Source organism: Mustela erminea, chromosome 17 (assembly GCF_009829155.1).
Source record: "Mustela erminea isolate mMusErm1 chromosome 17, mMusErm1.Pri, whole genome shotgun sequence".
Taxonomy (NCBI): Eukaryota; Metazoa; Chordata; class Mammalia; order Carnivora; family Mustelidae; genus Mustela; species Mustela erminea.
This window is the reverse complement of record NC_045630.1, coordinates 50480004-50505531: the sequence shown is the minus strand read 5'-3', so window position 1 is coordinate 50505531 and position 25528 is coordinate 50480004. Positions and strand designations below refer to the sequence as shown.

General features: G+C 38.3%; 1 protein-coding gene and 1 long non-coding RNA gene across 3 annotated transcripts in view; one reads left to right on the top strand and one right to left on the bottom strand.

Annotated features, from left to right (window-relative positions):
• Positions 1 to 2490: 2490 nt before the first annotated feature.
• On the top strand, positions 2491 to 6935 carry RGS1 (regulator of G protein signaling 1). Its single transcript, XM_032317759.1, has 5 exons — positions 2491 to 2688; positions 3062 to 3142; positions 3773 to 3834; positions 5215 to 5378; positions 6108 to 6935. The coding sequence occupies exons 1-5, from the start codon at positions 2552 to 2554 to the stop codon at positions 6291 to 6293; spliced, it is 630 nt and encodes a 209-aa protein (XP_032173650.1). The 5' UTR covers positions 2491 to 2551; the 3' UTR covers positions 6294 to 6935.
• LOC116576034 overlaps positions 5372 to 25528 on the bottom strand; it is a 59466-nt gene continuing 39309 nt past the window's right edge. For both annotated transcript variants that reach the window (XR_004280030.1, XR_004280031.1), the window contains exons 3-4: positions 8121 to 8309; positions 5372 to 5671 (exon numbers count right to left, since the gene is read on the bottom strand). This is a non-coding gene — a long non-coding RNA (uncharacterized LOC116576034). The remainder of the gene's footprint in view (positions 5672 to 8120; positions 8310 to 25528) is intronic.

Here is a 25528-nt window from a genome sequence, read left to right as displayed (position 1 = left end):
AGTAAGTGAATCTTTAAATATTATAAATCTAATTTCTTCAATTATTTTCTTATCTTGACAATAGAATCAAGATAGGAAAAGTAATACTCTCTTCTTCTTGTCAACTTTACATAATACCATGAGAAGCCTCTCTGTATAAAATTTGTTTTTGCCTTTTCAGGGACAAAAACCAAAGAGGGTCTATGTTAAACTGAACCCTCTATAGATAAATGCTATAAAGGCTTACATTGCACTAACCCTTCTACCTTCATCAGTGAGGAGTCACCTAATTAACTGGATTTAAGTTTTGTTTGGGGGGTGTTTTTTGTTTGTTTTTCTTTAAATCCTTAATCCCTTTTTTTTTTATTTCAGTCAACTTTTAATTCTTTATTTATTTAAATTCAATTAATTAACATATAATGTATTATTGGTTTCAGAGGTAGAGGTCAGTGATTCATCAGTCTTAGATAATACCCAGTGCCTGCCTTAATGTCCATCACCCAGTTACCCTATCCCCCACTTCGCTCCCCTCAAACAACCATTTTTTCCCTATGACTAAGAGTCTCTTATGCTTTGTCTCCCTTTCTAATTTCATCTTGTTTTTTTTTTCTCTCTTCTCTTGTGATCCTCTGTTTTGCTTCTTAAATTCCACATATGTGAGATCATATGATAATTGTCTTTCTCTGATTTTGCTTAGTATAATACCTCTAGTTCCATCCATGTCATTGCAAATGGAAAGATTTCTTTTTTTTTTTGATGACTGAACATTATTCCATTGTGTTGTATGTGTGTGTATATATATATGTGTATATATATACATATATATGTATACCACATCTTTTTTATCCATTCCTCTGTTGATGGAGATCTGGGTTCCTTCCATAGTTTGGCTATTGTGAAGATTGCTGCTATAGTGCAGGTACCCCTTCAGATCACTACATTTGTATCTTTGGGGTAAATACCCAGTAGTGAAATTGCTGGGTCATAAGGTAGCTCTATTTTTAACTTTTTGAGGAACCTCCATGCTGTTTTCCAGAGTGGCTGCACCAGCTTGCATTCCCCCCAACAGTGTAGGAGGGTTCCCCTTTCTCCACAGTCTCACCAGTGTCTGTAATTTCCTGACTTGTTAATTTTAGCATTTTGACTGGTGTGAGGTGGTATCTCATTGTGGTTTTATAAACCCTTAGTTTTTAGAAATATTTTATTTATTTATGACAGAGAGAGATAGTGAGAATGGGAACACAAGGATGGGGGAGCTACAGAGGGAGAAGCAGGCTCCCCACTGAGCAGGGAGCCCTGTATGGGGTTGGATCCCAGAACTCTGGGATCATGATCTGAGCCAAAGGCAGACACTTAAAGACTGAGCCACCCAGGCCCCCTCTAAATCCTTCCTCTTAATTAAAGCTATATTGGCTCTCTCCAGAGATACTGCCAAAATTCGGAAGACCATCACCTAACAAGTACACATTATCGGCCTATCCACCTATACTCTCATTTTACCTTGAGCAGTTTTCTTTTGATACTGTGTGATTCTTTACTATCATTATGTTTACATATTATATCATATTATTGTGTTAACTCTACTTTCATATATTTATAGTTTTGTTTAATTTTCCTTTATTCTTATCTTAAGCACTAATATACAAAAAAAATCACAATTTGCTATATTAATTATACTCCTAGTAAATACTAATATTCGTGAGTCCCTTAAAGTTATTTTGTGTATCACCAGCAGAAGATCTAACACACACCTTGGAAAAAAAGAACATGGAAATTTCAGAGCATGGAAGTAGGAGATGGGAGGTGGAGTGGGGAACAGTTAAGATAACCTCTCATTACTCTCCTCCCTATCAGATATATATATAAATAATCAAACAAAGTATTTGTTTACTTCACACTACTTTCTGAAAGAATAAAAAAAAATTATTTAAAGTATTGTGATCAGGGTCACCTGCGTGGCGCGGGTTAAGCGTCTTTTGGCTCAGGTCCTGATTCCAGGGTCCTGGGCATGCTCTCTGCTCAGGAGGGAGTCTGTTTTTTCCTCTCCCTCTACCCGTCCTCCTGCTCCTGCTCTCTCTCTCTCCCAAATAAAATCTTTAAATAAATCAATAAACAAATAATGAATGTTATAATCAAGGACTCTTCAAAACATTGAGGGGATACATCTCTAATATTGAGTTTCTGTGTGATACGATAAATACCCTAAATGAGATATTTTACTGAAATGTGCAATCTTCATGAAGAAACAGGGATCCCCTCCAACCCAAGACTGATGCTGCTACTACATTAGACCTGTGGTATATGTGTGTGTGCCTCGGTATGCTTAATTTTCTTTCTTTCTTTTTAATCAAGTGACCTATTCTCATTTGGTTGAGTTTCAACCACAAGACATCACTGTGTGCTTCTTTTTTTTTCAAGATCCACGTCATAACACACCAAGAAAGAGGGAACTTCCAGTGTCTGTGGTAACATCACTTGATAAACAGACTCATTTGAACAGCAAGAGCCGGTTTGCTTTTACTATATAAAGCAGCAGAGACGTTGACGAGCAGATATTTGCCGAGTGAGGACTATGCAAGCAGCAACCATCTCCACGCCAAGGCTAGACAATATGCCAGGAATGTTCTTCTCTACTAATGCAAAGGAATTGAAAGAAACTGATCATTCACTTCTAGATGATAAAACACATAAGAAGAGGCCAAAGACTTTGTAAGTTCATTCTGTGGCTCACTTTGTGAATTTTGACTTAGATTATCTTTAGTGGCAGACGGGATAGAGAATGAATAGAAGAAAATATGAGCATTTAGTTAATTCAATCAGAGAGATTAGCTGTTGCATATGTAAATATATATTAGTATATTCAGTTGATTTAAAAAATTAATCATGATAGGGCATTAAATAATGTGGAAATTTTTACAGACTTTGGCTTATAAGAATTAACTCCATCTTAATATAGAAAACTGTTGTAGCAGCTATTTTTATTATTGCCTTGTTCCTTAGAGAAGTTTATTTCATGTTCCTTGCACAAATAAAATGTATTCAAGTGAAGAAATGCAAATATTCATGTTTGTATCTTTTGTAGTGGGATGGACGTGAAAGCGTACCTGAGATCTATGATCCCACACCTGGAATCTGGAATTAAACCTTCTAAATCCAAACACATGTATGTATACTTATATGCCAAACTATCATTTTTTAAAAAGCTTATGCATTATCTCTCTATTGGAGCAAGTGATTAATACTGTGCATATTGGACCTTGTTTCTCTTAAGTAACAAACCACATGAGAGTAGACTATATTACTACCAGTGTAAATTAAGTACAAGCATGGGTGTGGATAACCTGCTATTTGCTACACTGTTAGAGAAGATGTAGATTTCTTCACATTTTATTGGAAGATATTTTCATAACTGTAGTACTTCTTTTATTTTTTTAAGATTTTATTTATTTATTTGACAGAGACAGATCACAAGTAGGCAGAGAGGCAGGCAGGAAGCAGGCTCCCTGCTGAGCAGAGAGCCCAATGTCGGGCTGGATCCCAGGACCCTGAGATCATGACCCGAGCTGAAGGCAGAGGCTTTAACCCACTGAGCCACCCAGGCGCCCCATAACTGTAGTAATGCTAAAGGAAGTTTTGTTTTCTTGTAGATAACTTTTAATAAAACATATAGAACTAGAATCTTCAATCATGGAGTTACCAAAATAGAGCAGCCATTCTGATTTCATGTGTGATCACACACACACACACACACACAAAAATATTTTACTAATTTGTGTAATTTTGTCCCTGACAGACTCTCTGTTAATGAAGTAATGCAATGGTCTCAATCTCTGGAAAAACTACTTGCAAACCAAAGTAAGTATGATTAACTACGAGATGGTTTTGGGTTTAGCTCAATACAGTAAGAGATTGAATGACTTCATTAAAATATAGTATTCTGGAAGGAAGAGCATGTGAAAAGTTGTATTCCAGTTTTCCTGTAGTCACAAAGAGCTTCAGCATATTATACCTCATTGTAGTGTAGGGTTGATCTAGCCCTCAGTTCTGTCGCTGTCCTTCAGACAAATTTGTTGAGACAATTAGGTATTTCCATGGATCATTATAGGAGCCAAATTTAAAATTATACTGGGGTTCTCAAGTTTCAGGTTTAGTTTTTAAATGTAAACAAAACAGCTCGACATGTGAGCTGCCATTCTGAAAGCTACCTGTAGAAAGTGTTTCTGTAGCTGGTGGTTGTAAGAAGGAAGACTCATCCCGTCAATTCACTATTTTACCATTCATTCATTCATTTACTCATTTAGCTTACTTCTATGTGGCGGGCATTTCAGAAGTACCAAGTATTTAAAAAACAAGGATACCGTGCCTTGCTGCCTTGAAGGAAGTTGAGAAATGCAATATATAATTGCATTTTATATAACATGATACATGATAACATAGATATGATAAAAAGAATCTTTAAGCAGAGTCTTGTGGGGAGTTTCTGATCAGAGAAGGAAAAGAATGGAATCAGCTTGCCTCTCCCTCATCATGGGCATTGCAAGTCTCTTGGAGTAGGACCTCGCTCAGGTCTGCATGAGCAGTGTGGTCTCTATCTAAAGGATGAACTTAATCTCCTTCTCCCCACAAACACTGTTAAGAATCCTTGCTGGGGGTGGGTCAAGTAGTTCAATATGGTTCATCCCTCTTATCATCTGACTTAGTTTACAATCCAGCCAAACAAATAAAGGGTATAGAAGTGGCCCGTTTAAAAACCTCAGTAAACCATCAAATAGAATCAGGACATCAGCACATTTTCTGGCTAATGTGCATTGGATGGGGGAATTATATTTGTTAACATAATGAACATGATGTTAATGACCTTCATCAATGTTTGCTTCCCTAAAATACTCTACAGTCTGGCTAAGAGTTGGTATTTATAAGAAAAGAGATTGCTTTGTGATCACAAGAGCAGAATTTTAACTTAATTAGCAGATGGAAGCAAAGTGCAGTAGTCATCACTAAGCAACTGTGGTACTGTGGACAGACAGGTTCATCCGGTCTGAGATAAACTATCAGTGAAGGAATCTCTGAGGTCTTCCCATCTTTATGAATTATGACACAGTTATTAGAGTTAGTCCTTTCTTACCTTTGAGCCTAGACAACACAGTAGTGATTTTCTTGCAAATTTCTTCTTTAAGGTATCCATTTATTGGCTCAATTAATTTAATTATGTCACCCCTCACCCTTTCCTTTTAGTTGGTCAAGATGTCTTTGGAAATTTCCTAAAGTCTGAGTTCAGTGAGGAGAACCTTGAGTTCTGGTTGGCTTGTGAAGACTATAAAAAAACGGAGTCTCATCTTTTGCATTGCAAAGCAGAGAAAATATATAAAGCCTTTGTGCATTCAGATGCTGCTAAACAAGTGAGTATTATCTTCATTATCATCAGTTTATGTGTAAAGGAACTTAGATGCCGAAATAGCATTCCGCAGACATAGCAAGATTAGATCTTAAGTATCATAATTTCACTGCTAAATATTAAGGTATGTTCAATAGTTCAGTGCAATAATAATCTAATTTTCTATATCTGGAGGCAGTAGAATGAAAAGATCAATTTTGCAAAATTAGCTAACCTGACAGGGATGAGATAAGGAGTAGCAGTGTTGTTAGCCAGAATTGCATGTCAGAATGTCCTTAATGAGTCAGCTCATTTTACCTGAGGAGAAAACACAGATCAGTGTAATACATACAGTTACAGCAGCTGAAATATTTCCAGTTAGTAGTATACCCACCTTCCAGTTCAGTATTCTTGGCTCAAGCAAAAGACAGCCACACAAAATATAAATTTTAAATGATCACGTTTTCTGATGCATGTATCACCTTATATGGATAATTAAAATTTTCATGTCTGCCTCTTTTGCATCTCCCGACCATATGATGAACCAGCTTGGAACAAAGAATTTCTTGTGAGAGTTCTTTCTACCTCCTTTACACCTAGTATACAGCTAGTATAGAGTAGGCATTTAAAGAAAGTTGAACTGATATAAATGAGGGTTTAACCCCATTGTCTTAAGGTGTTTCAATAAACACGGTCACATCATAAAATGCAATACATTGGAAGCATGTATTAATTAGTGAATATTTCTTTCCAGATCAATATTGACTTTCACACTCGAGAAGCTACAGCCAAGAAGATTAAAGCACCAACCCCCACGTGTTTTGATGAAGCCCAAAAAATTATATATACTCTTATGGAAAAGGACTCCTACCCCAGATTCCTCAAATCAAATATGTACTTGAATCTTCTGAATGAACTTCAGGCTAATAGTCTAAAGTGATCAGATCCTGGCTAGAGAGAATTTGAAGATTATATCAAGGACAGAGGAATGTGCCGGTTATGGCTCCATGGGTGAACAACCTGGTCCTTTTGAGTCACTCCACAGGCCCAGGGAAAGAACAAATGACTCAAAATGGATTAACACGGAAGTTATCCAGGCTTCGGGTTGAAGGCACATAAGCAAGCTGAGACCCGAGGTACAGAAGAAGGAAGGAGATTCTGTAGTACTGTCATAAAAAACAGTGGACATATCAGAAAATCCCTCAGAACTGAGAAGGCCGGGTAACTCCAGTTACACAGAAACTGTGAATGAAGTTTTTGAAACTGATGACAACATGTTATAAGCTTCAAGGTCAACTGATATTTATGCTACATATTATTATATAGAGATTGTATTGAACGGCTGCAATCCCTTTAACTTGGATGGCTATTTGGAAAATATGTGTTTGAAACCACCGTTGCTCTTCTTGATGCTTGTAAGGGTTTTTGGTGTTTTATATTTTTTGTTTGTTTTTTGCTTGAAAGAGATGAAGGAAAGGACAATGTATTTAATGTAAGCTATTGCTCTTAAAACTGAGAAGTCAGAACTTATTTGTACATGAAACTATCACAGTGTCGATAATAAATGAATTTTCTATTAAAAGCAATTTCTGTTTATGTTTCTTTGCCATTTTTAGAAACTGGTATTTATGCCTCACATTTAACAAAAATTCAAACAGGGGTGTTCTACTTTCCTATCATCTCTTCAAAATCTAAAACAATCACGCCACTAATCCTATATTTATGTATTATGTATATCTATCGTACAGAGTTCATTATTTTCTCTTCGCTATCACAATGCATAAAAAAGCAAACAAATAAAGCTTTCGTATAGTCGAGCTTCAAACTGATGAAAAACTGAAGAAGTCTTTAGAAAGGAGACGGAACAGTTATTTCAAGAAGTAATCCAACTATCAATGGATATTTTATTGTGATTTAAAGTGTACAAAACTCAATGCTCATAGCCATCCTGTGAAAGCCGAGACTCACACTAAGTCACTAGTTTCCAAATCTAGCTATCAAAATCACCGAGGATGTTTAAAAAACAACTAGCACCACAGCAAAACCCCTCCTTTTTCAGGGCCTTATCCCAAACTGACTGAGTCAGAATCTTGAAGGAATAGAGGAAGAAAATCTACATTTTAGAAAGAAAACTCAGGTGATTCTAAAGCGAATTCAGGGCTGGGAACCCTGGGATCAAGGGACAGTCACTTTGCCAGGGATTGTACACTGTTCTCAGATGACACAATCTGAGCTCTTTCCGCTATGCGACACTGCCCCCCACCGGCCAGAATACATTTCCTAAATCACTCCCGTCTGTTGACAGTCCTCGACAGGTCAAGTAAGTAGGAAAATAAGACTGCTCTGTGGAGATCACCTACAGAGCACAGAAAAATATCGTGATGATGCACATTCCGGCATAGCCTACGTATCTGTATCGTCCCATATCGTATTGAATAATCAGCCGTCCACACGCCACAGTGAAACCCTATCGATGTTCTCAGTACAAGCTTACGCAGTCATCAGGCCCACAGCAAAGAAAGGTATGGGGCAATACTTAGATAAGATTTTAAAAGCATTATTCTTGAGTTTCCATGGGATAGAATCCAAGTTGGCCCCACCGTCAGCTTTAGTCCGTGGTTTAACGAGTCATATAATAAGACTGGCTTAGAAAAAGTTCAGTTTTACAATAGTAATAATCAAGTATTTCTCTCCCTTACTCATTCCATCACTGAGTTCTGTCAATCTTCCTTTTCCCACCAGTGAGCGCAGGAGACACACCACTTACTTGTTCTCTGTTAGCAGTGCCTCGGTGGAGGCTCTCGTTGCTTGCTAATTAATTCATGTGACTTGTTTTTCCTCTGCCAGCCTCTTCTCTTCAGTCCCTCCTCTGGAAAGCCACAAACATCACCTTCGGAGACATGGATTTGACCAAGGCATTTCCCATGACATATAAAGTAAGTTCAAACTTCTTCCTCTGGAATCAAAAACACTCCCAGTTAGACTTTGATGGCATAATCCCCATCTGGGTACTTCCTTACCTTCATGTCATCCTGGATTAATTGCCTTTTCTTGAATGAGCTCCGGCCTTCACTCTCTCCAGGCCTTTGGTTAATCTCTACAAGCCATCTAAAATGCCTTTGCCTACCTCTGTCCAGTTTTCAAAATCCAGCCAATTATTCAAGGCCTGGACAGAATGACTCTTCCACAAATGTTGTTGAAAACTTTCCACCACTATGTAGTTCTTTTCACTGTCTAATGGACATGAACTGAGTCCATATAAACACAAGACACTCTGCTTCTATTTCCAGTACTACTGTCACATTACACAGCCCAGGCCCTTCAGAGGGTGAGGCATGAGAAGTGCAACTGTCCAGTACACACTCTGGTCATAAAATAAATGCTTCTGGTCTTTGTCTTGTTAAAATGCCATGTTAAAGAGCTATCCAATTTTTGGACAGATGGTCAAAACAAACATCTAAGACTCCTCTTCATAAAAAAAAAAGAAGAAGAAGAACAAATTAAAAAAACTCATCATGATAGCATAGATTCAAGATATTTAAAAAATACTTGAAAAGACAATTTTTTTTATTAGCATTTTTTACTGTGGTATGACTCTCTTATAAGACCATTCACAGGGCACCTGGGTGGCTCAGTAGGTTAAAGCCTCTGCTTTTGGCTCAGGTCATGATCCCAGGATCCAGGAATCGAGCCCCGCATGGGGCTCTCTGCTCAGCAGGGAACCTGCTTCCCCACACTCTCTCTCTGCCTGCACCTCTGCCTACTTGTGATCTCTGTCTGTCAAAAAACAAAACAAAACAAAACAAAACATTCACAGTGATATGATTAGTTCTAATGACATCTACTATTTATAGAAATCTAATCCAACTGCTTCATCTGAATCTCAGCTCATGGGTTGTTTTCTGTTGTCATATTAAAGCAGTGGCAGTCAACAATATGTATGGTTTAAAACTCATTAATTAAAGGGTCACCTGGGTGGCTCAGTCAGTTAAGCATCTGTCTTCAGCTCAGGTCATGATCCGGGTCCTGGCATTAAGCCTGACATTGGGCCCCACACTGGTTCCCTGCTCAGTGGGCAGTCTTCTCCCTCTGCTTCTTCCCCTGCTCCTGCCCTCCCTCTCTTTCTCAAATAAATAAATAAAATCTTTAAAAATAAATAAATAAAATAAAACTCACTAATTTAAAAAATGGAAACAAATATACTTTCCTGAGATTTAATTTACATTATTTCTAATATGCGTATCACAGAAAACTTGGAATCTAAGAAGATAGAAATGAGGGTGGACATCTACCTTATGATGCTTTAATAACTTTCCCACATTTCAAGTGAAAAACGTGTAACTTCTAAGAATTTTTTAACTCCAACTTTTCTTAACAAAAATAGTATTCAAATAATAACACATTAGACATTAGATTTGTCCTTCCGGGAAAGGTATTTGCTATTGTCCTTTATTTAGTATGCATTTCTACTTGTTATAATATTTGCTAGCTGATTTTCTTCATTTTTTTCCAAAGGGAAGGTAATTAGGATGAATTTTGAAGATTAAGTAAAGCTTACCCAGGGGAAAAGAGAAGTGGGGACACTTCAGTACACCGAAGTGTCTGTGAAAAGGTCAGGAAATCAGGAAAAAAAAATTGTTCCGTAGTAGGGATTTATTTAGTGTGGCTGGAAAGAGTAAGAGGGAAAACTAAAAAGATAGTTTAGAGAATATTTTAAGAAGAGATATAGTCCACTCCAAAGAACGAATATTTTTTTATTTTTATTTTTTTATTATTTTTTTAAAGATTTTATTTATTTATTTGTCAGAGAGAGAGCGAGCGAGATCTAACACAGGCAGACAGAGTGGAAGGCAGAGTCAGAGGGAGAAGCAGGCTCCCTGCGGAGCAAGGAGCCGGATGCGGGACTCGATCCCAGGACGCTGGGATCATGACCTGAGCCGAAGGCAGCTGCTTAACCAACTGAGCCACCCAGGCGTCCCGAGTATGAATATTTTTTTATGTGGTAGGTAACCACTGAAATTTTAAGCAAAAGAGTAAGACATAGCTGTTGTTTTGGATTGTCTACTATGGGCCAGACACTATGCTAGCTACACATCACTTGCTGAGTCCACACCAAAACTCTTTGAGGTAAGCACTCTTAACCTAATTTTATTGATCAACAAATAAAGAAACAAAATTGAAAAAAAATTATCTAAGTATACATAACTAGTGAGTAGCAGAGCCAAGATTTGAATCCAAGTGTATATATTTCCAAAGACTTTCCATTATCTCATGCTTTTTTCTGAACATGACATGGTTACTTTGTGTTAAAAGTTAATTCTAGATTTAGTGTAGAAGACACTTTTTTTTTTTATTATGTTCAGTTAGTACATCTTTAGTTTTTGATGTAGTGTTCAATGATTCATTAGTGGCATACAACACCCAGTGCTCATCACAACACGTGCCCTCCTTACTATCCAAAGGAAGCCATCATTGAGGAACGAAAGCCAAATGTGAACCTAGTTTTATTAGCCCAGCAGGAGAGATCAGGGCCTGAACTAGGGCAGCAGTCAAAGCAATGGGAAGGAGAAGGTCAATAGACAAAACTCAGTCAACAATGTGCTGTGACAAATAATAGAGAGCAATATAGGATACCTCTGGGTATCCTATCCTCCGTCTAGCCTGGACCCTCAAAGTTACAGCAAATTCCTTTCTGGCTATATTCTAAACATGTTCTCCTTGAGGCTTTTAGTTACAAATGTGGGTTAAATAACTTGGAAATAGAAGAGCGGAGCATTGCGGGAAGACTGAGACATATGCTTTTAAGAAGTTCCATGTGCAAAATGAATTATGTAGTACTTTCAATAGATAACAGCTTATTCTTAATTAACCTACAGATGAAGCATTCCACAAGTTTTCCTTCAAAGCTCACTTTCATCTTGGACAAAACCGAATCTCGCAAGCCATCATCCAGGTTGAGAACAAAAACCAAGAACCAAAGAGACTCAACACATTTGCAAGCAAGTAATTGCACTAGCGTTGAGAGCACCTTTCAAAGACCAGAGACAAAACCAAAGTCTAGGATTCAGGCCAACAGACAGGCAAAGCGGTTGTCAAATACAAACAGAAGCCGCCACGGGGATCAGGGACACAGAGAGTGGTGACGAAATTGACTCCGGGGCAGGAATTCTGCCTCCTTATATGGAAATCCTGGCTGTTAACTTGATGGTGGGTCTATGTGAAGGGTGGAATGTTCTAGTGTTCACTTCTCGTCAATAGAGATAAACAAGAGGACTGGAGGCCTGCAGTTAGCTGGTCACGCTCTTGGCACGTTCTTTGTTTCAATCATTCCTACCTTTACTCTTTGAAATAGGTGAAGTTATTTTTACCCATTATTTCTTGATAGAGAAAGAAAAACAGGAATTTTGTAGCTTTCAGATATTCTCTTATCTCCCCCAAACTCTCTGTTGCTATTCTAGCCAAACATGGTAAAAATGCAGTGGGTTTGGATTAAATCAGTAAAATCCATATGTTTTCTACACATCTTATCTTTTATGCTCTATTTTTTTTTTTAAATTTATTTGACAGAGAGACAGCGAGAGAGGGAACACAAGCAGGGGGAGTGAGAGAGGGAGAAGCAGGCTCTGCACCAAGCAGAGAGCCCGATGTGGGGCTCGATCCCAGGACCCTGGGATCACGACCCAAGCAGAAGGCCGACGCCTAACAACTGAGCCACTGGGGCACCCCTACGCTCTATCTTAAAACTTTCAGCTTGCATTAACTGTAAAGTCATATTGTATTCAAGCCTGTCCAGTGTTTCTTTTTTTTCTCAAATCTGTCTGTTAATTCAGTATTTACAAATGATCCATTGTATAGGTAGAACATGTTCCCATATTAAGAACTGAATAAGATACTTTCTAGAATGTTCTTTGGCACAATTTTTACTAGAATGATTATAATTCATACTATCTATGGGGCTAGTTAAAAGTGTCAAAACAGAGGGGAAGAAGCACAAAGTATTCCTCACTCAGTAGTTTTTAAAGTCAGAAATCTAGAAACCTAGGCTCAACTATAAATTTCTGGAAGAGCCTAAATTATTGCTTCCTTAATAAATTCACCAGTTAATGACACCTGCTATATGCCAGAAGCCATACCTATGACAGGATGCACAGATAAGACAGAGCTGGCAATTACTGAAAGGCCCATGGTGCTCTTGGAAGGAAAAGAGCAACAACAACAAAAAATTATAGTGAAGTAGACTAAGCATTATAAGAGGGGGGAGGGGAGAGACAACTAATATTGTATGATAGTTGATCTCCCCAGTAGCTCTTTCCAGGTCTCTGGTAAAAAGCCAAATGGGACTGGTGCCCCTTCATCTCCCTAATGGGAGAAGCCATGTGGTGCCAACTTTTTAAAAGGTCATCAAGTGCTATCACCACCTTATATAACTCCCCTAGGCAATCAAGTTACATCAAGTTTATCTCCTTTAGAAAATTCTATTATCACTAACTCTTTTGGGTGCTATCTATTCCTTTCCAAAGTTCTTAATAAAAAGGCAGCAGTGAGAGTAAATTATACCTGCCTCTCCTTCAGATGCTACGAGGCTGACATGGCCTACTGCTGCTTCTTGCACCAGTGGAATTCATGGGGTTTATGCCAGCTCAACAGACAGAACAGTGTGCTATGAGAACTCAGCAATGCGAGTAGTAATTCTATCCTGGAGGAAGGATATGGCTCTAGAGAAAGGATGATTGCACAACAAAATGTGGATTAAATTCAAAGTAACCCAAGAAGCGTCCTGAACTGCTATGTCATTGATTAATTGCAAGCTCTGTAACTCCCAAATAAATGCAAATTTGGCATTATTGGGTTCCAAAATGGCTAGAGTATGTCTGTCCTACTAATTACTAATATTATTTACTGACTCAATATCACTTACTCAATATCATTTTACTTTAGCTGTTATTGTCCAAAAATAGTGGGGTTTTTTTTCTTTTCCATTTTAGGAGGTTGTGATAGAGATTGCCTACATATTCACCAACCTTAGGCCCTCACCCTGAGCATCAGCAAGACTACATTTCCCAGGTCCTCTGACAATGAGTAGCAAATATAGAACCTTCTATGAATGTTTCCATACAGTCAATATTTGACTGGGTATTGCTCCTCAGTAGCTATTTTACTTGAATTTGCTATTTTGCCTTGAATTACAACTTGATATTTTACTTTAAATTATTAGGGCCACAAAGTTGAGTTCTGTCCAGGAAGCAGAAGGGATAAGCGCCCCTCCAGGGCTGACAAGAAAACACTCTAATTGTCTCTCTCTTTTCCGTGTACACTGCTACAAGCAAAGGACTCTGATATTGCAAAGCTATATGGTTTGCATGCAGAATCACCAAGCCCAGTACAGTTAAGCAACACATACCGGCATTTGTGTGAGTGAAAAATAAAAGCCTCTGAGATTGGGGGATTATCTGTTAGAGTAACAAGGGAATTTTTTCCTGATGAATGCAAAGACACTGATATACATATAGTATTTTCTTCAAAACACTATATATAGTATTGTCTTCAAAAAGAAACAATCCCTTATTTCATATCTAAAGATATTTGTAGACATCCTGGAAAAAAACAGGGCAATTTCTCTGTCACAGCTCAGTATTATTTTGCTCCCACATTAGGCAGAGGTTATCTCTCTGACCTTGTGATTTTCTGTGAGATAGAGCTGCCTGGAACAGAGGATGTACACTATGGATGAGAACAATATGTGAAAAGCTTATTTCAGATGTAACTTAGAATAGAAAATGCCAAAAACAACACAAAAAGGGAGGTGAGGTCTAAGGAGCAGGAAAAGAACAAGTGATGGAAAATTTTGCAGCTGATAAAAACATGAAGTGAAAATAAGTTGCCCGTGCAATGTGTATTTTCTACTCACTCACTTTGACTCAGTTTAGGCTACATACCATGTTGACAAAAATACCTGGAGGTTTAAACAGGCCAAACACCAAGTAAAAGTCATAATTGCAAGAATATGTGGTGTGCAGCCCTGGAAACATGTCTGTGGTTAAGCTGGGATTTAGACAGGAAGTGTGAATTCAGGGCATCCAGGAAAGCTCACCCCTCTGGGTGAACTCATGGGGGTCAATTTTCCTGAGACCAAAGAACTACCAAAGAAAAAATTCATCCTAAAAGAGATATACAAACTTGGACTCAAAATAGTGGGAGGGGGTGGAGGAAATGGAGTACTTTACGTATGGTAGGAGGCTGACACTCCTATTGCCCTTTGATGCAGGTCCATAATCTGAGGGAGAAGAGAGAGCAATAAAAGAATGATAAACATTAAAAGGACAAATTCCCTGAACATTCTGTAAATCATTGAGAACACATAGGAACAGGGTATTAGTCAAGTGATGGTAAAGCATTCTTCCCCCTTTGGAATTAGGATTAGAACCCTAATCCTGACTGGACAGAGCACACTGGATTGAGAACAAGACCATTCCAAGTCAAGAAAGGCAAAGAACTGGAAAGAGCACATGTGGCTGCTCCCATAGATAACATCCCCATCATGAGCAGGCACTTATGTCAGCTTAATATCTTATATAGGTGTAGGGGTCTTGAAAAGGTCTCTTTGAAGGAGAATAATATCCTTTCAGCCCACCCAGGTTCTGATTATTTGAGAAATAACATAAAAATATTAAGGTGGAGACCAAGATATTACAGATACAGCCCGGTCAGAGTACAGAGTCTTGGGAGAGAGCCAAATGGGTCTGCTAATTTAACCTTAGAATTAGACCAATTTGCTACCCAGTTGCAGGAAGTTTCAGACAGAGGCACAATTTCTATACATGGATGACATATGTGAGGAACAAATGTCCAGGTTGTCTTTTCTCAATTAGGACAAGTGTGAAGAGTCAGTCCAGTGAAGGTTTACACAGTGAAGTCCATAAACCAGCTCCTGGTTTATGACTAGGCCTGTTAGTGTTGTTCATAAGCAGCTCGGGTCTATCAAACCACCAAACCATAAAATCAGGTGACCCCACAGCAGCCACTCAGAGATGGACATGGTAAATCCATGCTAAACATGACGAGGTCTCATATGTGTCCAGTGGAAGCTTGGGACTCTCTTATATTACAGAGGATGAAAAGCACCAAGTTTGTGTTGGGATGGTATATAAGTTAAAGATGAACTGCTACTAGAATACAGTTCTGCTAAGGAGTGGGCCTAAAAGAGAGTAGAGACATAAATTCCTCCCAGTGGTGAGTTTGGAGTGATGTACCTGGTCATCTACCCCATATAGAAAGAAAAGTGACCTGAGGTTAGAATAGACATTGATTTATGGACAGTAGAGAATGGCTTGGCTAGTGGTTTGGGGCCTAGAAGGAGAATGATTAGAAAATTGAGAATAAGAAAGTCAAGGAGAGATGCATATGGGTAGACCTACCAGAGTGTTCAAAAGTATGAAGGTATGTGGTGTAAAGATACCACATGGTCACACTTGGCGGAGATTATTGCTCACACAAAAAGCATAAAGAACCAAGTATACAGAATAACTGTACCAGTTGACCTCAGCCAGCCTGTCATCAGCCAGCCCATCAATAGAATAGTGATGGTGGCAGAAACAGATATGCATTGTCCCAAAAGAACGGACTCCCACTCATGAAGGTTGATCTAGTTATTGTCCTTGCCAAAGTCCAACCATCAAGAAAAAGAGACCAATACTGAGCAAATGATGTGTTATCCATCTCAAAGATGTCAACCAACCATTTCATGACAAGTTAATTACATTGGACTCCTTTCACTCTGAAAGAAGTGATTCATCTTTACTTGAGTCAACATATATCATCTGGGTTATAGGTTTTCTTTTCTTGCCAAGAGTGTCTTAGTCAGTACCACTCTAGGAGGCTTAGATTTTTGCCTGCAGTTTTTGATTCACTGGTACAGAATCCTGTATCACATCAAATCAAAGAACCTACTTCACAACAAAGGTGGTATAGCAGTGGGCACATGGTTATGGGATCCATGAGTCATATCACATGCCATGATACCCAGATGTTGCCAGTCTGATGGAACAATGAAATCATCTTGTGATAATACAGTTGAAGCATCATCTTGAGATGATATCCTTTAACGAAGTTATGTCATCTTCTAGAATAAAGAATACACTCTTAATTAATGACCATTATATGGTACTATGCCCACAATATGTAAATACATGGGCCTGGGGACCAAGGGGTTAGAGTAGGAGTGGCCCCATTTGCTATCACTCTCAATGATTTGGATCCCAGAAGATGAATGCTTCCATCTAGTGTCAAACCAGAGTCACGTTAAATTTGAAATCACAGGCACCCACTGCTTTCCTTGAGGTTCTTGTGCCCAAAAACCATCAAGCAAATAAAGGAGTCTTTATCCTAGCAGAGGTAGTTGATCTTGATTATTAAGAAAACACTGGGCTGCTGATACAGATGAAGGATAAGGAAGAATATTTGGGGTACTCAGATGATCCCATGGGATACCTCCTGACACTTAAGCAGTACATGGACAAGGGCAGCAGCACAGCCTAGAATGGGCATGGTGACAAGGGAATCAGACCCCTGAACAATGAAATTCTAGCTCACCCCCACTGCATAAGCTACTAATACCAGCACAAGAGCGGGCTCAGGGTGAGAAAAATCTAGAATGGGTAAGAGAAGATAAAAATAATGTGACCTCTAGACCCAATGTAGTGATAGTGTTTGCGGAGCACTTCAACCCACTGACATTTCTCTAACAAATTCTCCCCAGGAAAGAGTCCTTCCAGAACTCTATAGCAGCTGTTTGTGGATATAGTTGAACCCACTGTATGAAGCAATTATATCTGGGCGGTGCAAGAGATGGACCTTAATAAAGAAGCCCTACTGAACTGGAGGACATAATCCATCTTGGAACCGAAGTGCTGTCTCTCCCCACAGCTGAGTTGAGACTACTGAGAGCTCACTGATGACTTTCTTTCCAGGAATCTCCCTTGTCCTAAGAAAGCTGCCTCACTAGGTTTACATTCCCTCTTTGGGAGCAGCCTGGATCCAATGACTCGTCAGTGTGGGGTCCAAAAATCTGGCTCCCTTTCTTCAACTAGGTCATATAGGAAGGTCTATTCCATGCCCAAAACTCTTGAGAGAATCATCTGAGACTTATGATGCAGCTACATCATGTATTAGCTTAAGACTTATAATCCATCTATTTCCAAAAAAGGAGTTGTATCCAATTATAAATTTAGCACGTTATATAAAAGAATAAATTACAATGAAATAAGATAAAAACTAAAGGATATATTGCATTGTTTGCAACAAAATTTATTAAAGCCATTCTTCAAATAAAGATACTGGTGTAGCTGCTATGATCAACCAGGCACATGATATGCCATCAATATGGTCACTGCTTGATCTAGCAGATGGTATGTGCATAATCAAAATATGAAGATTAGATATCACAGTATTCATAGCTATCAACATGTATCATTTCTTTGATTCCAGAACAGTACTATGGGATAGAAAGACCTGTTACTATTCCTATATTATAGGTTGAAAGCCAGGATTCAGCAAGGTACTGTGATTTACCCAACCAGTGGCAGAATTACTTTTTAATTTAAATCCAATTTTTTTCTTTTACAGTATTATAATGTTTGGATGATGTCATCATCCATAGAGATGATACATTTTCTCAGTCATCATCAAAAAACCTTTTGGAGACATTGATTTTATATCATTTAACCATTTTGAGAATTTGCTTCATCTTTCTTGGTATCCTGCATTATTTAAAAAAAAATTTTAAAACATTCAATGTCTCTGAGTTACACTGAATACTATCTGCTAACTGAATATTTCGAGCTTTATAACATTAGAATGACAACGTGGTATTTTGCTGACTCACTCCCTAGGAATTTCCACTGTTACGAAATGGCTACTTCATAGAAGGATGTTTGCTTAATAGTAATCAACTGTAAAAATAAAGAATGTAGAATTTTATTTTCAAAAGATTAGATTCTAAGTGTAGGTTTTGACAAAGAACCCTGAAGTGGCCAGGAATCATTAAATGGAGAAGGCTCACTTGATTTCCCAAAAGAAGGAAAAGGGATAGAAAAGAAAGAAAAAAAAAGAAAGAAACAGCAAGAGGATTCCTTATTCTGGACCTGAGCCAAGGAGAAATATAAAGGTGTTGATCTGAGGTAAGGAGTGTTACCGGAGAGAGTAGCTGACCAGCGAGTCACTGCTGACAGGAAGAGGAAACTACTTCCCTTGAATTTGAGGGCATTTACTTGGAAGACAGGCTAAAGATGAGAACTGGAAAGTCAATGCAAAAAGGAGGGAAAAAAAAGATATTAAAACTACTGCTGAGCAGGACAGAGAACTAGGCCAGGATTACAGGAAGCACCAGAAAGCCAGAAAGGGATCACAAGATGTGTTCTGTGATATGCTGTCGCCCACCCAGGAGCCATCTTGAGATGTAAAGTTACAGATACAGAGTACTTCAAGTTTCCTTCTTACTCACTGGTCAGGGCTTTGTGGTGAAGTTTGTCAAAGTCTAGAACTTTTTTTTATAGTATGCCACTATTTTGTAGTAACTATTAGTAATAGCAGCAATTGTCTAGTTGATTCGTTTATCCAATCTTTTCCTTATGAAAAGCCATTTGTATTTGCAACATACCCCAAATGGTCCAAACTCTAGTCTTCTAGCTACCTGGACATTTCTTTTCAGTCCAAAAAGATAATAAAGTATCCCATTAATAAGCCTTATAATTTCTTATCATGTCCTTCTACTTCCTTAATAAATTTTATTCATGTGCCAAATTCAATGTTAGTTCCAGAATATTGTATTAAGGGACTTGAGGGTAGCCCAGATTCATATAAAATAAATTCACTCTCCCTATATGCCATCCAAATCTTACCATTCCCTCAAAATCCAGCTAAAACAATTTTCCAATAAAGCCCTATTGGAACAATAAAAATTGCAGTCATCTTCTGATTTCCTATATTGCCTTTTACCCCCTAGTTTCTCTAGGCAATTAACTCTATAGGGATTTATTTCATGTCCCTTCTATTCTTAACGTAAGCTGGTATTTTTTCTGAGCTTCCATCTACTATGGAAGGTCCTAGAAGGAAAGTTCCATGTGTTAATTTTTTAAAATCTCCTAAGCATGTAGCATAAATTTTCAATTATAAGTGCTTATAACAATATTTTACTTTGAAAATATTCTTGAGAAATCCTAGTTGTTTAATTGATATACCCAACCTTGTGGAGTAAAAATAAGGATATATTTATAAAAGTAATTGTAAGCTGTTATGTTGCTTTTTTGAAAAAAAGGAAAGGAAAAATTATATTTGTGCTGGAGAACATTGGTTGTTCAGCTAAATCTTTTCTCTCCTCCTGGGCAGTCATAGGTATGCCATGCTTACTTCTCAAAGGGGGCTATGAGTGGAAGTGATGTGTTCCACTGATACCCAAGGCCATAACATAAGGCAGTGGGTGGGCCACCTCCACGCTTTATTCCACTTCCTGCCAGCTGGGACCTAGAGGTACACCTGCCCAGCTTTAAGAATGCAGATGATGACAATGCCTCAGAGGAGGGCAGAGCTACCCTTATAGCTTGGGTCCCTGATTGACTTTAGGAAGTAGGAGATACCCGCCTGCCCTATTACTTGAGGGAGACATTTTACCATTGCCTTTGGAGCTTCTTTGTTATAACCCCTCATGTAGCGAACACAGTAGCATATTTATTATTATGGTATTTACATGTCAGATGAACAATGATATTTAAGTCCTTGGGCCTTCAGGTGGGGGGATGGGATGGTTAAAGTCCCAAAGGGGCCCTAGCACCCTTGAAAATAGATGTCTTCAAGCATTTACCACAGTGATATGGACAAGTTTTATCTTTTTTTGGAAGATGTGCACAATGATGTGGTAAGGTTAAAAAGGTATTAACTTGGAGTTTTCTGAACATGTTCCCCAAATTCTTAAGCATCTTGTTTAAAATGACTCTCCATTTTTATACTTTATCCTACCTCACTCACCATCCTCAGTGACCCGCATGTGGCGTCATGCCAGACACTAGGTATTAAAACAAACAAAAATACTAGTTGAAAGCTATTTGCCCCTTTTATCTTCATCCTTGCTTTGATTTTTTTTTTCTCTTTTCTGCGTTAGCCATAAGCAACAGGACAGATTTTTCTTTTCACTAAAACTGGAAATTAAAAGACTCTCCACTCATTTCCCTTTCCAACAAGCTCCGTGGAAACTACTCAAAAGGAGATTTTCATGACTCCTGTGGTCAGAATTCAGGCCCTTCCTTTCACATTCTTCCTGCTTCTTATGGTTCAGACCGTTTTTCTATCTCCTGTGGTTTCTGTTTCTGTCCCTGGGTATGTGTTCATCAAGTTTCTGAGGTGGGATGGTGTTATATTTCCACTAGGTTCTCTTTCAAAAATGAATCTTCTTGGGCTGAATTACTTTATTTTTCCATTTATAAAAATGAACCCATGTCCCAGCCTCTATAACACAATTACAACATAAAAATTTTCCAATTACAGCAGTTCAAATTTATTCCAGGAAAGTATCTGACTAAAATAACTACTCACATGCCCCAAAAAGCTAAATCCATGCTTTTAGATGTAACATAAAAGAGATGTCATTGGGGTGCCTGGGTGGCTCAGTCATTTGAGCATCTGACTTTTGGTTCCAGCTCAGGTCATGATCTCATGGGTCATGGGATCAAGCTCAGCATCCCATAGGGCTCCATGCTCAGCAGGGAGTCTGCTTGGGGATTCTCTCCCTCTGCTTGTCTCAATCACTCACTCTCTTTCTCTCTCTCAAATAGATAAAAAAGTAAAATCTTAGAAAGATGAAAGAGAGAAAGAAAGAAAGAGAGAGAGAGAAAGAAAGAAAGAAAGAAAGAAAGAAAGAGAGAGAGAAAAAGAAAAAAGATAGAAACAGTGTCTGGGAGGGAGTCATGAGATGAAAAGGCAACGCAAGAGGGCTTTCTGTCTAGTTAAGAACTCTCGTCTGTGCTGCAGGAGGGAAACTAAAGGTCACACTATTTATTCCATTGTCTGGAATCTAAAATATCAGATGTAGTGTTGTCTAATTTACTCCTCCTATTCACAGAGTAATAGATTTCAAAGCCCCAATGCAAAAAGATTAAGGGACCCATGTAATAAAGTCACAAAGTTAAACACCCACAAGTAAATAATGCCCTAGAGCCAGGCTCAGACCTGAGAGTTCTATAAACTGTCCCATGCGGACTACCTCACCAAAGCTGGTACCTACAATTGCCAATTTGTGATATTTTAGTAATATTTCCATAATACATTGCCAGGCTATTCTCTGTTTTGATTAAATCCATTAGAACAGGGCAGTTACCCTCCATAGAACTATATATAAGCAACCAATCTATGGATTATAAATCTTCGAAGGTGAAACAGAAAGTCGCAATCACACTGAATGAATATTTTGTTAAACAATAATTTGTGAGCCTCTTTATATGTCCAGCTAATGACTCCTCTGCACACCAGCACCAGGTAAATTATCTTATCTTGACTCTACATAATGACCATGAATAGTGAGTTTGCTGATGCAGCACCACTTAGATACTTAGATACCCCATTATCTCACATTCCATTAGTGCAAATTTGGTGAGCCATTATCCTCAAAGCTTTAAACACCAAAATTCCACTAGATTCTTCTGAGAAGATTGCTGCCAATAATCTGAATGTGTTACAGTAGACTGAAAAAATTGAGAAAAATTTATCTTCCCTCATCTTTACTCACCTTTCTATCATTTCCCACCTTTCTTTACACCTGCCCTACCCTCAACCAATAAGGATCTTGATTCTTTAGGGAAGAGTTTTCCATTGTCCCACTGCTGACTTGTCCATCTCTAGTGCATATAATAATTATTTTTCAAAGTGATGTGTGTCACCTACACCCAAACATTGTCAGTGAAAAATTATCCAAGCCCTCTTTTGTGATCCCTCTGTATACAAAGCACAAGCTTACCATAGCACTGACAACTTGTATTTGCATAATTTATTTACTGACAGTCATTCATAATGTCTTTGAAGTCAAAATGTCTAATTTACTTTTGCATCTCTGTTCTCCATTAGTCCTGACAAATACACATGTTTGCTAAATGAATGAAAATATCATCCAGTCGTCAGTAACCTCAAAGAACAGTGTCCATTATCATACTCTGCGTAGGGAATACAGGAGTTAGGAGGAAAAACATGAAACAGTACCTATGGGCAGCTGAAAGAGAATAGAAATGGGAAGAACTTTCTGCTTTGGCTAAGAATTTTCTCCTTTGGTTCAGGAGCAGCTTTCCATAGAATGGAAAATATTGCATTCTTTACCAAGATAGTTTGTTTTCTGGATGAAAGCCTTCTCTTAGGTTGCAATATTTCTATCACCGCAATAAATACCTGCCCTGTTCATTAAGCAGTCTTTGTGTTTGGTATCTCATTGTTCTTCATGATAATTATAGTGTATCTGATAAAAAGTCCGTATTTTCCTTAGGATAGATTAGAAGGTAAGGACATAGGTGTCAGAAGGAATACAGGAAGAGAAAGATGTTCCCTATAAGAACGGGGACAAAGTCATTCCTCAAAGTAAGTGATAGCTAAAATGCAGAGGAGACAAACAGGAGAAAAGAAAGAGAGGTGCCAGAAACAGAGAGAGGGTCAGAGAACAGGTGGTGAGGTCACAGGGCTTATTGGGTATTTATTATTTCATTTGAGGTTGACTTATGATAAAAACCCCTTCATTGTACCTAATTCTGCAGATACAAATACACACATTTTTGGGTTTTTTTTCCTCAGTAACATCTGCTTACTTACCTAATAAATGCTTTGTGTGAATGAAGACATTTTTTGTTGTTGCTACTAATAAAATGAAAGAGGAGTCTGTGCTTGTCTGTGTGGAGGGGCTAAAGAATTAGAAAAGCCTATCATTAAAGAAACAGGAAGCCCTGGAAACCATGAAATTAAAGATCTCCAACTCCCCTCACCCCTAGAATGGATGGAAAAATTGGTATGATTTTTGGATTACACAAGCTATGAAATCTGAGTTTCAGGGACATTTTTACTGAGCACTTGAGAAGGGAAAGAAAGGCCCAAAACAAGTGTGATCTGCACGTGGTTTCTGAGAATGAACTCTCACATGCAAACTGAAATAAAATTGGTAAAATATGGTTTCATGGAAATATAGAGATTGATGCATAGAAATTTTACTAAACGAGACTTGGAACTAGTCTTGACTTGAGATAACAAATCTGTACCCATCCTCACACTGAAAGGTAATCAGAAAAAAGAGCTGAAGTTTTGGGTTGATATATAGGAAAGTGTTTCAAGTAATGAGGCTACAGAGATTAGATTTCAACTCCATTTACTACAAAAGGATGTGTTTGCTTCAATGAGTGATTGTAGAATGGTAGAAGTGGAAATGAAATCTTAACAGCGATGGTGCATTACTCCATTGTGTATTTTGAAGTATAGATTTCCTGGGAGTGTTTGTTGTAATATTCCTTGAAAGGACACAAGTTTTACTTGTTGTCAGCATCAAAGCACTCCTTTTGACCTCGAGGACCCTGTGGTTCCTTGTGGTGATTTCAGCTCTCCAAAATTTAACCTAGAGGTTTGACATAACAATCCATCCAAGGAGTCCTTTCCACTTCACAAAAAAATTAAAAACCTATTTATTCTATTATTTTGGCGATTTTCTTCATACTATCAACAGTGATTGTGGAGATTAGGTTTATGTGCCCGCTTGGCTATGCTATAGTTACCCATTTGCTCAAATCGTAATCTGGGTGTTGCTGTGAAAGATATTTTATAGATGTGATTTGCATCTATAATCAGTTGACTTTAGGTAAAGGACATTACCCTTAGAAACGTGAACTGGAGAAAGACAACTATCATATAATCTTCCTGATATGAGGAAGTGGCGATGCAACATGGGGGCTTAAGGGGGTAGGAGAAGAATAAATGAAACAAGATAGGATTGGGAGGGAGACAAACCATAAGTGACCCTTAATCTCACAAAACAAACTGAGGGTTGTTGGGCGGGGGGGGGTTGGGAGAAGGGGGTGGGGTTATGGACATTGGAGAGGATATGTGCTTTGGTGAGTGCTGTGAAGTGTGTAAACCTGGCGATTCACAGACCTGTACCCCTGGGGATAAAAATATATGTTTATAAAAAATAAAAAATTTTTTTAAAAAGGAAAGAAACGTGAATTGGTCTTCCATCAGTTGAAAGGCCAGTTTCCCTGAGTGAGAAGAAATTCTGCCTCAAGACTGTAGCATTCATTTTAAGCCAACCAGCCTGCCCTACCAAATCAGCTTTGCCAGCCCTCACAATTAGCCAATTCCTTGAAATCTGTCTATCTACCTACCTATTTTTCTATCATTCATTTATCTATCTATCTATCATCTGTCTCTATCTATACAGACAGAGGTAGATAGACATAATGATAAATAGATTGCACCACAGTACTGGCAACAGAATTACTTAATACTGACAAGAATAGATAAGAGAGAGATGGATGACTTAGCCAAAAAAATGTAATTGCTGAATTTTGTATATAGTCAATACATAATATCTTCTTGAGCTGAGAAATTAGATAAGAGCCCTTTTTTTTAAAAGTCAAGCAATATGGAAGATTGTTAAAGGTAATTTGATCATCGCCCAGTCTACATTTTTTTTTAAAGATTTTATTTATTTGACAGAGATCACAAGAAGGCAGAGAAACAGGCAGAGAAGAGGAGGAAGCAGGCTCCCCGCTGAGCAGAGAGCCCAATGTGGGGCTCGATCCCAGGACCCTGAGATCATGACCTGAGCCGAAGGCAGAGGCTTTAATCCACTGAGCCACCCAGGCGCCCCACATTTTAAGTTTGAATGGGGCAATAATCATCTTGGAGGAAAATATGCTACTTTATTTAGTACTAAAATACAGGCCTTACCCCCCCTTCCCTTTCCTTTTCCTTGCTTTCTGGAAGGTAAGGAACATGTCTTAGAATGTCTTGCACATGATAGGTACACAATAAGTGGTTATTGAATAAATTAACATCTAGAATGTTAGTCACTCAACTCATACTGACCGTGTTCCAGCCCTGTGCTGAACGGTAAATATGCACCGTGCTTCCCTCATGAAAGCATGCGGTGGTTTATCTGACCTAGGG